Consider the following 15,407-nt stretch of genomic DNA (forward strand, 5'->3'; position numbering starts at 1 on the left):
GAACCGGTTCTCATCCATACGAAAAAAAACTATTTCTAGCATCGTATTATATCCAGCTTTCTACGAATATAAAAATGTACAATCATAAAATTAAAACCAGTTTTTTTAGCCGGTGCCTTCGGCACCTCGGGGCTAAAAAACTAGTTTTAATCTCAAAATTGTACATTCTATATCCGCGGAAAGCCGTTTATAATACGATGCGAGAAATAACTATTCTTTTTCTCCCTGATTTTTTCGGACTTTCCATGACATGCAAAATTTCTTTATTATTTTATTATTTAACAATTTATAAGTTATTAATGTTAGATAAAACGCGTCTCTTCTTCTTTTTACTAATTGCATAATCGATTTTAATATATTTGTAATTAAAATAAAATGTTAATTTCTAGAAGAAAAAAAATCTACAGCAGAAGTATATATAGGCAAAGCAAAAAAGATGTAGCAACATTTAATTTCAACAACAGGTGCTAAAAAATTGCAAAAAAAAAATTTTCTGTATACAGGATGGATATCAATAGCAAAACAATTAAGTTTAAATTGCAATAAACAAGTATTTTCCTATATTAAATAATCCTAGTTGCTTTCTTTATTTCTGGTAAAAAGTTTACAAAACATATGAAAATGTTTTTACCAAGTGACAAACATGACATCAAAAAGATCATGTTTTCGAGTAATGAAAGTTTTCAATTTTAATGTACACTTTTTGTTGATGTTAATATCTTTTTTTCAAGAGGCCTTTTTAGGGTTGAATTGTAAACCCCTTATAATATCATATTTGATCTGGTAGTTTTAGGATTAACAAGATAATTGAATTAGCAAAAATTTAATAATAAAGCAAATGCTTTTTTAGCATAAAAGTTATAGTTTACACAAAAAAAAATGTAAGTATTTTCTGCATGTCAATCGTGTCCGTCTGCCTTTCTAAAAATGGACAAAATTGTATTAGTTTTACTACAAGCACAAGCAAGCATTAAAGTTTACTTCAAGATCTCCACTTCTAATTTTTGTGAAAGCAATAAATGGTTCGTTAAGAATTATATTTTCCAAAATGAAGCAATAAAAAAATGATCTAATTATTGCTTGTCATCCTTGGACGAATTCTAAAACTATTTCTTTCCTTTAACAATAATATAAAAACTAACTAAATAATGAAACAAAGTGAATTATGGAGCAATATTCAGTTGTCACAAAAAGGAAGAAAAAGAGAAAGAAATACATAAGAGGTCCTTCATAAAAATTTTGTTACATGTTGACCGTCGACTAATTAAGTTATAAACTGGTGATATTCACACAAAAATCTACAATATCTAAAATAACTGCCGGAAAATTTACATTTTCCCCGTAGCGTTACACGCTGACGGACGTACAAACATACTAAGTGTATCATAGAGTATATTCTTCGCTACTAAAACGGTCTACCAAGAAAAATTATACAAAAACAATACTGTATATATTAATAAGCCAATTTTAAAACTACAATAAAAAAATTCTATTAAAAATAGAATCTTTTTAAGCAAGCTTCATGTTTCAAAATGAGATACATGTTATTAGAAAATCTTCCAAATAACAAAATATATTTAATGAATTTTCCCCTTTCAAACTTAGCAAGCACGGCAAGGTGGAAGATTATATAAAATAATCTCGTTCTTTGTATCTAATTCTAATTGGTACTACACTAAATACACTTTTTAACAAGAACGATAACATCAATACAAGCAAAGCTAAAAATGATATACAAAGGAATAAACAGACATAATAACTTTAAAGAGGCAAGGAATATACTACTGAGCATAAAAATACCGAATACAAAAATGTTGCTGTTTATTTGGTGCACAATTGCATTCAAAGCAAGATATTGCCATTTCTAATATTGATACAACATAATGATTCAAATATACAAAATTACATTAGAATTTTGCTTAAGATCATTAGAAAATGATCATACATTTACTGCAGTTGATAGAAAATGCCTGAACAAAGAATCAGAAATGGACAGACCTACGAACATACCAAATTTATAAACCAACATTGCTACTAATAAAAACTACGCGCATTGATGAAATGGACCTTGAAAAAGTGTACGCAAGGCAAAATTTATCACAATAATATTTGAATCTTTGAAGCAATGGTCACGATCACAATTAAAATGTCTTTCTTTAATTCTTATATCAAAATGAAAACATATACATATATGTTATTCTTGTATCAATAACTTTATTATAACATATAGCATGCTATACTTAGGTTTTACTCACGAATTAAACATATATCACAGAAAGACAAAAAACATATTCTATCTAGTGATAGTAAATTGTTTTAAAAATCAAGGATGACAAAATCTATAAAGGCGAAGCTGAACAAAGGGAGGGGGCGGTTGTGACACTTTTTGAAACCAAAACTACAGGAATTCAACTTAAAAAAGAGTTACAGCACTGAATTGGTGAAAGCAATAAATGTAAAGAACCATATGTAAAAGATGTTTTTTGTGTAGCCATAGTTTCTTAGTGTTTGGACCTAAGTTGTCATGGCGCAGGACCAGACCCTTTTGTATAGCCACTATGGCCAGTTAAAGCTCAACGTTCAAGTACATTATCTCTAAAAAGGACAAAACAAGTTAGATAGTAACTATAGCACAAAAAGAAAGACAATAATCAATAAAGAGGGCCATCTGTTCAAAAATAACTTTTTGAGCAATACCATTTTACTATGCTAAGTGTGTTCTCTACAGCTTTTCATTACATACTTTATTTATACTGCTATTTATTTTAGGGATCTAAAGGGATAAGACAATGGCCGATGAATTGATGTATTTCCCCAACAAAATTACACTTCTATAGAAAACAATTAGTTGTTTAACGTTTAGATACTCAACTTAATGAACCAACCAAGGGGGGGGGGGGGAAGTTTTGACACATTTGCGTAAACCTGGTGTATAGGCTTTATCTTTGGACTGAGAGGATAGGCTATTAGGGATAAAATCATTCTTATATGATAAATTTCCCCCAGATTTAAGTCTTTTGGATAGGCCTCCAGGTTCCGGAGCTCCAGGCCTCCAGGTGGTCTCTGTACAGGTAAAAATTAAAAATAAGATTTTTTTTTGAAGAGTTAGAGGTTAACTTATAAAACAAAATATGCTTCTTTTTGATTGTTATTCACATATTTGAAGAAAAAACATACATATTTTGTCTCATAAGCTGACATCTAACTCTTTAAAAAAAAATTTTTTTTATTTTTACCTGTAGAGAGACCACCTGGAGGTCTGGAGCTCCGGAACCTGGAGGCCTATCCAAAAAATCTTAAATCTGGGGGAAATTCATATAAGAATGATTTTATCCCTAATAACCTATCCTCTCAGTCTAAAGATGAAGCCTATACACCAGGTTTACGCAAATGTGTCAGAACTTCCCCCCCCCCCTTAATATTCAATAAAAGCACCCAAAATGGATAGGCCAGCCAATAAGAAAACGTTATTTTAAATCTTTGGAGACTAGTGTAATAAACAGCCCAATGTTCCTTCCCTCCCTGTATTTATGTAATGTCTTATCTATAATGTTACAGTCTGTTGGTCTTTATTTTTTTAACATTCTATCTCCCAAGTCAAGAACTTTATGTGTTATGGTAGTAAACAGCCTTGTTTTTATATAACAACATGTAAAATAAAAATGTTATTCTTGGCTTATAAATTAATCTTCAAATGCGGTGCTTTCAAACAAAGTCCCTTCCCACTCCCTTTCTTAAAATAAATAAACATTAAATGAGAGGTTTTCCTATGCTTAACCCCTGCGGGGGCCAAAGCTATGCGAAGCCTTAAACTGCGGTACCCTAACCCTGCGGGCTACCCAGTATCAAATGTAACCAAACCTTACCTGACATAAAGTACCTAATAAACAAAGAAACAAAAAACTGTACCATATTTTCAATTTATTTAAAAAAACAAGGGGGGGGGTCATCAATATACTTTTTGTAACAGCTCCTTAGATAAAAAAGACATTATAAAGAAGATTATATTCATAAAAGTTTTTCAAACTCGATCGTTTGGCTCTTAACAAAAAAAAATCATCAAATTGACGCTCGTTTTCTAACAAAGAGCGGTAAGACTTTTTATTGGGTGCGCAGCTACACTATCATCATGCAGGTCGTTGTTAACACTGTCAAATTGAGATTAATAGCAATCAATGTCTATCTCGAAGTATTGAAACATAAACAAAAGAGGAAATCTTTTTCCGTATTACAATTTACTGTATTTTTAAAATTTAGTATTAGGCATAAAAACGAACCCCTCCCCCCTATTTTCAATTGATTTAAAAAATGTGAGGGGGGGGGGACAGTGCTCAACAGGCACTTATGAGAAAGCACAGAGTCTTCCAAAAAGGGTTTTTATTTGTAAGTTTTTTAAAGTTTATCTTTGTTCATTCATTAGCATTTAACACAATTTTTTGGCAGTTTCAAAGTAATAAAATGAATCTAATGCGAAGTTTTTCTATTTTAATGGTTACCTAACCAGGCTATAAAAATTTCTTTTCTTATTTGGAATATCGATTTTGTTGTTGTTTTAAAATAGAAAATATCAAATGGCTTTATCTGTAAAATAATTTGAACCGTAAAGAAAGTATAATGAAAAGGTTATCTAATATCTATGCAAGATATTTATAAACTAAAAGAAGACAACGATGGAAAAATCCATAAGTAGCGAAGCACTTTAAATTAATGGAAGGACAAACAGACAAATGAATTATATAGAAGGTGTTTAGTTGTATGCAATTATTCATGGTTATCACGAAACATTTCTGATATAATTTTAATTTCTTTTTGTACATGACCGACAGACTGACGAACAAAGTAAATTATACATTTGATGCTTATTGATAAATGGAATTTTCACCAAAAATTCCAGCCGTCTACTATCAATAACAGCCAAGAAAATCTCATTTCCCTCATAGCGTTGCGGACTGAATGACAGACAGACAAAGTGAATTATAGATTAGTTTCGCTACTTAAGAAATAAAAATGACTCTATTGAACAGCAAGAGGAAGCTAATACATGGTTAGAGGCTCGGCAGGTACAGCTTTATTCACAGCTGTAAACAGTTTCAAACAGCCGCAAGTAAGCCAAGCCGTCATGTTGTTTTCAACGAGCATCCGACAACATTCAGCCGCCGCACTTAAAAAGGGCGGCTGACAAGTTATAATATTTGAGCTTAATTTTAAATTTTTACATAAATTTTTTTGGTATATTGGCTTTTTATTTTTGGTCATTCCGACTTTCAAAAAATACAACTTAAATTATGGCATAATTGTTACCTTAATAATTATAAAAAAAAAAATATTTTAATTAAAATTAACAAAAAAATATTGAGACATTAAAAATACAATTAATTTAACCAAATCAGATTGTATGATCCAAGAGAATGACATAATCCTTATTTATTACAAAACAAGGATGACAACATCAATAAAAGCGAAGATCTGAAACGGTAGGACAAACGGACATTAACACTTGTATAGTGTCAGAACTGAATGATCAGAATATAAATGAATAAGAGTCAAAGCAAAATTGTATGTAAATCTGATAAAAAAAACTTCTTGATACAGGATAATGTTTATGGACATACCTACATTTTAGAACTATATTAAAGAGTTACCTTGCTTATAATATTGTACTTTGTTGTCCCAGGAGTCAGTATACCAAAAATCAGAACAATCGGATAATTAGATCACATGAAAATTTGTTGTTAAATAAGTAAAAAATCAACATGTTTGAAATGGACGTACGGACATTCTGGTAACGATTATAGAGTTAATACGCTTTCTAAATCGTACCTAACTACTACAGGAATCACCAAGCAAAATTTGAAATCGAGAGGACAATTCTAACATGCCTAAATTAACGAAAAAAGCTATCTGTCTCGGACAGAAGGAAGTACAGACCAACCCTAATTATAGAAAAGCTTCGCTTTTAAAAAGAATCTAACTTCAAGATAGAATTAAACCAACAGTAAACTTATTCAATAGTTTGTAATATGAAGCTAAAAATTTATGTTGGCGAATTTTTTAGTAGCAAAACGCGCCCATAAAAAGGGCCTCAAATTGCATAATACATTATAGGCTGGGAAAACATATAATTTTAATATTATCAAAAACCATTAACAAACAAGGAAAACTTTTAGAGTTCCAAATTCCCTAATATTATCAGTATAACGTTATTCTTGAATAAAACTTTTTTTTTCAATTTAAATAACCAGACTTACACACTGAGTCAAATAAAGGGTTACTTTGTATGTAAGAAATTAATGAATTAAAAACTTGTTGCATCTATTTAAGCTGTCGTTGTCGGGCATGCATGGTGCATTTTTTCTTTATTTTTTTGTACAAAATAATTTAAATCAAATACGTATTTTAGCAAAGCTTTCTACATCTCCAACCTGTAAAATTATACCATGCGCTTTTTTGCGCATATGCAGAAAAAAGTGCTTATGTAAGGAAGGTTGCTTGGTTTTTAGTTTAATGAATGAAATGATTATATAAAGTAACAGGTTGACTCTGTACCCGACTGTGTAGAAAAATGCTCTTCTAAAAACATTTTTTTACAATTTCAGTCAAAAACGAAAAATGTAGGTGAAGGGTTGTACCTCTCCCACTCTTCATTCAAATGCCCCTTGAGGTCTCTAGGGGCGTAGACGCTTTAAAAAGAAGATACATAAAAATTGTATTGAAAAATAAATTAGATTTGAGATAATTTGACATTTTTAGTTTTCAGTAAGCTAACGTCCTTGTTTAAATTAAAAAGCGCGAATGAAAACCAATTTTAATTTTTTTGCCATGATTGTTTGAATATTTGTTTGTCTGCCCTCCAGGAGATTAATTTTCTTTTCATGTTAGAACATCTTTTGTTTTACCAACTGCTAAGTAATCATAAAGTACATAGATACATTCAGTTTATTAAGCAACCTTTACACATTTTGAAGCGTAGCTTTACCATAATTATGGTATTTTCACCCGTTCTATGCTTCTATGTTCTTGTTGTAAATTTAGGTAGCTGTTAGCAATGTCATATTGATATCAGCCTTACATTAAGATTTCTGTAATAATAAGGTATAATGTGGCAACTCTATAGAGTTATATGAAGGTAAGCATGTTCTGACACTATAGAGAATTAATGTTGAAGTTGATGAATCCAAAATCGATTAGGCCCTACAATAGAAGTGTGCAAATGTATTTATGACATATAAGGTAACACAGGTCTCCTTAGCAAAACCTTAGATTAAAAAAAATCTCGAAAAAAACGGACAACAAGACCTTCAAATAGGGTACAGTGGTGGTCAGAATCCGTTGGAGATTAAATCTTAGCTGCTCCTTCTTGCCAGATATTGCAATTTGAAGTTTTGTGGTAAAAATGCCTAAAATTACAAGAATTCCAAGGATATATGCATAAGTAAACACCTTAATTCATCAAATAAAAAGGGTGAGTTTAACATTTGAGGAGTTTATATGTCTCTGCATATGTAAACTACACAGTCCCTCCCCACTTAGAAAATTTATTTTCTTTAAAGAAATTATTTAATGAAAAAGGTACATTGTTCTGTTTACAACTTTAAGCTAGAGGCTGTTACCCTGGAACCAGTAAAGAATACCTCAGTTCTAGTTTACATATAGCTAAAGTTGATATTTATAATACTCTCAACCCCCCCCCCCCTTCAACCCCCTTTTGCAACCCATAAATTTTAGGGGGGAGGGCAAAGTAATAGTATTATGTTTTACTCAAAACTACTTGAAGTATTGGATGAAAACATTATATGTAAGATTCTTAGGCCCAAAGTTTCTTGAAATATTGATGATTACACCTTCCCCCCACCCCTAATGAAATCTAATTGGAAGGGGGTGAAGAGGCAGAAGAGTTCTTTAGATAGCACTTAAGATATATATAAGCTTTAGTACTTAAACTTTAGTAGGCATCAAAATCTCTTGCAAATATTGCTGAAACCAACCCACTCCCTCCTTCTTAGACCACAAATTATTAGGAGGGGGGCAGTGGATATGGAAAATATTCTTGTGTTACTTTGAAATCACTGAATTATATTAAGCAAACTTTAGATTTAAGCTTTTAGTTACTTTTACAAATATTGCTGAATTCCCCCCCTTCCTCTATCTGTTGGAAGTAGTGGCTAGTGGCATAGGTAAATAATATTGTATATTAATTAGAAACCTCTAGAGATATTCAGGGTTAATACTTTAACTTATGTAGGCTATATTTAATCTTATAAATATCTATTTCAACTACAACCCTCCCAATCTATTGTCAACCCATTGCTCCTTCCCCAAACATTGAATAGGTAATACATATAAAGCAATTTGAAATCTAAAAGTTTTATTCTAAGGTTTGCTCCTTATTGCTATAGTGGTGAGGTTGTATGGAGGGTAGCTGGAGAGGGAGGGGGAGGGCAAGCAATATTTTAATATTTTTTATGGGGGTGGAGGAAATTGAGCAGCAATTTGATTTTTCTGGATGGGGTTGGTTGAGGTTGGGGAAAGGTCAGCAATATTTGTTCAATTATGAAGTAATTATGGACTTACTAAAGTTTAAATCCTAAAGCACTCTATATCTTGAGTAATCTCAAAGTAAATCACAAGGGTATTGCTATACTCCCTTCTATTACTTATTTGGAGGGAGGGGGGGGGGAGATTGTAAAGCAATAGGGAGGGAAAGGGGGCTTAGAAGGAGGTTTCAGCAAAATTTGTTAAAATTACTTTTGACCTACCAAAGCATATTTGCTTTGCTGCTACAATTCTAGTGGTTTCTTAGTAACACACCATAGTAGTAACCTTTCAACTGCAACCCAACCATTCTCTCTTTACAAAATTTAATGTTTTTGATTTATGAGGGGAGGGGAAGAGGTGAGCAATTTATATAAAAGTGCTTTGGGTCCCACAACAATCCAAATCCAAAAGCTTTATATGTATCTCTAATATTTTCTTAAAACACATTGGAATGATCTTCTGCCAACACCCCCCCTCCATAATTATGTCAGGACGAGGGGGAGGAGGGAGAGAAGGTGGTCAACATAATTTCTACACAATTTTGGCCTAAAAACCTTACATAAAAATTTTTCCCACTATACTTCAATTAGTTTTCGAGAAACACATAATAGTATTACTATGCTCCCCCCCCCCCTCTACCCTAAAGTTTGTAGGTTGTGAGAGTATGGGGGGGGGGGAGCAGAATTACTAAAAGTAACTTGGGCTATATGTAAACTTAAACTGAAGTTTTTTCCAGGGTAACAGCCTTTAGGATAAAGATGTAAATTGGGCAAACCTCTTTAAGCTTATAGTACCTTATTTATTACTCTTATTAAAGGTAAAAACATCACCTATTGTGGTAAAACTTGTTCTAAATGGGGATGAAGTGTGTAGTTTACAAATGAATAGATATCTAAACTCCTCAAATGTTAAACTCGCCCTTTTTATTTGATGAATTAAGGTGTTCACTTATGCATATATCCTTGAAATTCTTGTAATTTTAGGCATTTTTACCACAAAACTTCAAATTGCAATATCTGGCAAGAAGGAGCAGCTAAGATTTAATCTCCAACAGATTCTGACCACCACTGTACCCTATTTGAAGGCCCTGTTGTCCGTTTCTTTCGAGATTTTTTTTGATCTAAGGTTTTGCTAAGGAGACCTGTGGTAAGTAAGTAAAGATAACTTGATTGACCTAAAAATTATACAAAAATTCACTCAACAATAAATCCAGATGAATATTCGATTTGTGTCTCCTTCGACATATAGCTATGCATATAAATATGTAATTGTTTTAGCAGTTTAACTGAAGAATTGTTAATCTTTACCAATATTTTTTTAAAAATTAAGTCAAATGTAGTCATAATTTTCATAATCTATACATTATTCTTTTCGTAAATAAGTCAAATTTGTTTATGTAGATCTTTGATATCCAAGTTTGGAAAATATTTTTTGTAGAGCATTCCTTTTGCCTGTAGGAAGAGTGGCCCCAACATTTCATACCACCAAGAGCATGGGTTTATTGTCATGGTAGTATGAAGGACCGGGGGATCTGGAGCACTCTGGAGATGCCAGCAACATCCTCCTGTTAACCCTTAACGGTCGGGGGGGGGGGCGTTGAACGCCCCCCCATCCGGTTTTTTCTATCTCATTTTCTGTGTGTGAAAGATGAAGAGCCCAAACTGCTTGACTTTTTAAGTATGGGTATGACACATAACTGAGAGTTGGAATTTTTTGAATATCTCCATCCTGGCGGGCACAGGATGCCAGCAAACCTGGCAGGGTCATCCAGGTAAAGAGCAAAAATATTTTTTTGACTAAAACAAAGCATTTTATCATACCAAAATACTAAAAAATCCTCTAGTAGTACATCCTAATATGAAATACAGGTGTTCGAGTCACTTTCAGGTTCCAGGTATGATCCTGCAGGTCCTGATCCTCCAGGTCTCCAGAAATCTTTAAAAGGCTCCTGTGGCCGCAATTTTTGACTTAGAGACTTCAAATTTTAAACTTAAGCTTTTCTTACATGTCTACATAACGTATTAAAATTTCATGAAGATCCGCCGCCGTTTTCCCGCCGACCGCCGACTGCGGCGGCTGGCAGCTGCCAAGTACAGCTGCGGCCGCTGAAATTTATATTTTGATATTTCTAATGTAAAATTTACATAAAGATAAACATTTTCTGGAAAAAAATTTTCTTCTAGCTTCAAAATTAAGAAAATTACAGCCGTTTGAAATTTTTAAGTAAAAAAGGACCTAAAAACAAAGGTTGTTAAATAAAAGGGTGAAGGAAGCGAAAATTGACTTAGACTTATAAAAGGTCGTAAATTCATTATCAAACAGGGGACTTGCACAAAAAAAATTAGCCCTCTAGCTCTAATAGGAACTGAGATAATAAGGGGGGCGTTGAACGCCCCCCCCCCCCGACTGATTAAGGTGCGGCAAGGGGCCCGACTGTAAAGGGTTAAGGTATTTTTACAGGTATCCCTTCCCTTCTGATTATCAAATTTGAAATAAATCTAACCTTAAAGTTCTGGTGAAGCACTCGACAACGTTTGTGTATCCCTTATCCAGCCTGCCCTGTTTCATGAGTTCTCCCTGGTTCTGCATCAACAGTTTTATGCGTTCCAGGGGAGCCGCACTAGTCTTCGCAACAGCGGCTGCTGTTCCTGATGTAAAAAAATATATTTTTATTTTTTGGGTAATGTTTTTAGTATTTTAAGAAGTATAATATATTTTTAATTATATTAAGGTCAAAGTAGTCCTAATGTGGAAGGGTTTTGATCTAAAATCACAATAGACTAAAATCACAATAGTGATTGAGTGTGACCTATTCACACCCACGACACCCCTGTAGGTTATCAAGGATGTATAGATACAGCGTTGGATACAATCACACTATAGTATAAGTGTAATTAAATTTAAAATTGAATGTAATTAGTATCACTGTAAAACGGAAGGGCCAACAACGGAACAGTTGTCGACCAATTCCGCATAGCCAGTGTGGCTATTAATCCAATGCAATATTGTATCTCATTTGTTGATTTCCAATTAAATGTTATATATTATATTATAATGTGATAATTACAACCCCCCCCCCCCCAACTCATCACACAAAAAAAGGGAGTAAATTTACGATCTCTTTAAATTTTACCCAAGGGTTAACAAAATTTTAGTAGATAAAAATATGCCTATATTATAATTAAGGTTTTTACCGCCAACCCACTAAAAAAAAAACATTCTTGGACGTTTTTGATAAATATGAAAGAGAAAAACTGAACAAACCTTAGCCAAACGTAAGTTCCATTGGGAAGTAAATTGTTTTCAATTGTACAATCTACTTGCAGGATACAATATAGAGGCGAATAAAAGAGGTAAAAACAAAGACATGGTAAAAGAAAATGGCATATGACATTTAGCTAGGAAAGTTTGAATGATATAAAGCTATGTACGTGTAGAATCAGAAAGTAAATAGCACATCTAAAATTTATCTTTTTTTATAAATGATATCGGAGAGTTCAAATTAATGCACAAAAAAGACCCACAGAAAGACAATATTTAATAACAGTAGCCTCGCTTCTCTCCTATTATATTAAAGTGATAAGGTTTTTTTTCACAACAGCTTAAAAATTCAATAACCACTTTTCAGATTTCCATTTTATGAAAGCTTTATGTAGCTACCGGGTTGTTTTTAGGCTATTTTTAAGCCCCCTCCCTTCCCGCTTCGAATAATTAGTCCCTGGATGTTAGGAGCGAAGCCTCTATCAATGCATAAAATACATACCTGACAACATAAAGTTTTCAGCAAATCCAAGCTTATCTTTACCCATTTTAGACACTTTTAGTCTATGCTATAACATAAAATATTCTTCCTTTCAATTATAACTTTTGTTTATTATAATTATGCACTGTTTTTTTTCACTGTTAATTTTAAATCTCAATTCATGATATGTCTTGCTAATCTAAATCTGAAAAAAGACGTTTAAAATATACTTAATTTATAATATCTGGACGTTAGAAATAATTAAAACAATTGTCTGAGCTTTGTTTACAATTTACTGACCGTACACTTGACAGTGTACACTAAGCAAGGTTGCCGGTGTGTAACACAAAACCATCGTTCTCCATTTTGTAAAATATCACATATGAAATATATTATAATATTTCGGGTAAGAAAGAGTATTATGTTAATTGTTTTCTCATTAAAGTTAAAGAATAGAGGGGGTTAAATAAGTGTATGTTCACAGAGTGGGGACCCTGCGCCCACTAACAATTGGGTCTTTAAATCAAAAAAGTCGCTACAGAAAAGCAGAAATCAATTTGCTAGCAGACAAAAAAAAGGTCTTCACTGGAACCAGGTAGTCACCTGGGTTATACATCTATACTTGTACATTTATTGTTCTCTTATTCAATTCATAACTTAAATCTTATACCTCTTAAAATTATATTTTGTTAATTACAATCACAAAGTATTAATTACAATTAAAGTCAAAAAGACTTATTTTAATAATAGTTTTCCTAGAAAAACAAGACTAATCTTATCGAATATAAGCGAAGCAAAACAACAACAAAAATTTTGCCGTTCGATTCAAGAGACTAAAATTAGCTTGGTTTATTTGATCATCGAATTACTTTTCGGATGGATCAATTTTGTTATTGGCTTCAGCAGCTGCATAGATAACTGCTTTAATAAGTGTAAGCCTATAATATAAGTATAAAGCAAGTCCTAATTTATTGTACTTTTCAGGGAAGCTTTATAAATGTCTCTTGGTACTTTAAGGCTATTTCTATGACCCCCGTCGTCCTCCTCTAGAATCTAGAGTCGAGGGTACTAGTATAATCATATTTTAGTGTTTTCTACCAACCAACAAATTCTAAGCCTGAAAAAAAGAGTATCTTTACACTAAATTAAATTTTGTTTAGTAAGTAATTAAAATCTTGTATATATGCTTTAGAATTCCACATGCTGTTACATAAAAAATCCAAAATTATTATTTTATATTTAACATTTAAACTAGGTAGGGAGGGGAGAAGAGAAGATTAGAAGTATTATTTTGATTTTTTTTTTTTGGGGGGGGGGTGGGTGAGAGGCTCTATACCAATTAAACGCGCGCCTAGCACATAATATTACATCACACGTAGAAATTAATAAGCCATATGTTTGAGTTTGCAAGACATAATTAATGCAACTTACGATGCATGCTTGCAATCTTTTTAAAAGCGCAGTTTCTTATTAATAGAATATATTTATACTGTCTGTCTTACATAAGCTAATTTAATCACAGAATAATTTTTGGATAAAATATGAATAAACATATATTTAGAGAGTTTATTGTTAACCAATTATGTAACATGAAGGATAAATTTTAGCTCATTTATTCGGCAGCGCTCATAGTAATAATAATCTATATAATTATTTAATTATCGGTAATTTGCACAGCCCAATAAAGATTTTATTTAATGTCCCCTCCCTCCCTGATAATTATACATTTTAAAAAAAATTAATAACAAAGAAAGACAAAATTAAACTACTATTTTTACAAAAAAAAAAGTATTTTTATGGTCATAAAACATCCCATTGACTATTATTAAAGTTATAAAACATTACCATTAATTCTTAAAATAACTTTTAGAAGATTTTAATTGGATTCCTTAGTCTTTCTGTCACAGTTTGTTACAATGAATTATAAGCCAGCTCAAGGAAATATAATAGAGTATAAAACTTAAAAAAAAACAGCATTAAAAACCACCTCAAACATTCAGGGATTCAGGCATAAGACAATAAATAATAAATGAGTCTACCCCTATTATATGGGAAATTCTACATTTAAAAGTTAGTAAATTTTAAGGAAAAGAAAAGTTGTAAATTACATTCAATCAGCATTATCCATAATCCTTAGTTCCCTGATGTTTTAAACTTAAATTGGGACGAAAAAGATTTGAGGAGATAAAAGCCTGTGCTGTGGACGAGAAGCCAAAGAGAAAGCTGGTTGTTGTTTTAAGGACAAAATCCAAAACCATTTTCAACAGTGTCGGGTTTTGAGTTGCGTAGCAACTCTACAAGTCTTTATCCAATGCCTAATAATTTACTTACAGAGGAAAAAATTGTGTACGCAATATATTTAAAATTTAATAAAAGTAATAAGATATCTATATGTCTGTCTGAACCTAAAGATACAAATTTTTTAATTTCTCCTTAAATACTTGGAATAATTTTGTTGTGGCTATTTAGGGCAGATTCATATTTTTAAATATTGCAACGAAGCTTTTCAAAAAATGAAATAAAACATTTTTTTAATTATTTGTATTTAAAGAAAAGGTTTTTTATTTGTTTTTGTATTTCTACTTTAGGTTCAATGACACCTAGAAAACACAGGGACAAAAATTTCTATGCAAGCGAACCAATTTTATTGCTAGTTCATTATAGCTTTTAGGTAAAATTATTTGTATTTTTAGAAAGAATTTGAGACCGTAGCCTTAATCATCACATTTTTTCATTTACTAAAGAGATACTTTTTTATGATGTCAGAAAATTATACAAGTATTATGTGAATGAAAGGATAAGTGCACAATTAAAATGACCGGTAGACGGAATCCCAAATATTTGCCGGCAGTTGGTCACTTGATGGTCACTGGTTGGTCACTGGTTTGTCACTAGATGGTCACTGGTTGGTCACTACTTGACTAATGGTTCCCAAAATAGATCAGATACTAGCAGGAAAAATAGGAGATAAGACAATGGACGATAAAATTTTGTAAACCCCCAAACTCCAATTATGATAAACAAAATGAAGTTTTTGTGTCAACGAATGAAACTTTAGGGACAAGTATAATTTACCAGGGACAAGTTTTTTTTTCAAAATTTTATTCTTGTCTTCATTATACATGAAAAC

The 15,407-nt window shown here is 32.0% G+C and overlaps 1 protein-coding gene across 1 annotated transcript in view; it reads right to left on the minus strand.

Moving 5' to 3' along the window:
• LOC145316083 (uncharacterized) overlaps positions 1 to 12,589 on the minus strand; it is a 40,748-nt gene extending 28,159 nt beyond the window's left edge. Inside the window, exons 1-2 of the mRNA XM_080156377.1 lie at positions 12,299 to 12,589; positions 11,039 to 11,183 (exon numbers count right to left, since the gene is read on the minus strand). Coding sequence (XP_080012503.1) covers positions 11,039 to 11,183; positions 12,299 to 12,344 — 191 coding nt within the window. The 5' untranslated portion in view covers positions 12,345 to 12,589. The remainder of the gene's footprint in view (positions 1 to 11,038; positions 11,184 to 12,298) is intronic.
• Positions 12,590 to 15,407: the final 2,818 nt, after the last annotated feature.

Source organism: Acartia tonsa, chromosome 4 (genome assembly GCF_053477335.1).
Source record: "Acartia tonsa isolate MP-2025a chromosome 4, ASM5347733v1, whole genome shotgun sequence".
Lineage (NCBI taxonomy): Eukaryota > Metazoa > Arthropoda > Copepoda > Calanoida > Acartiidae > Acartia > Acartia tonsa.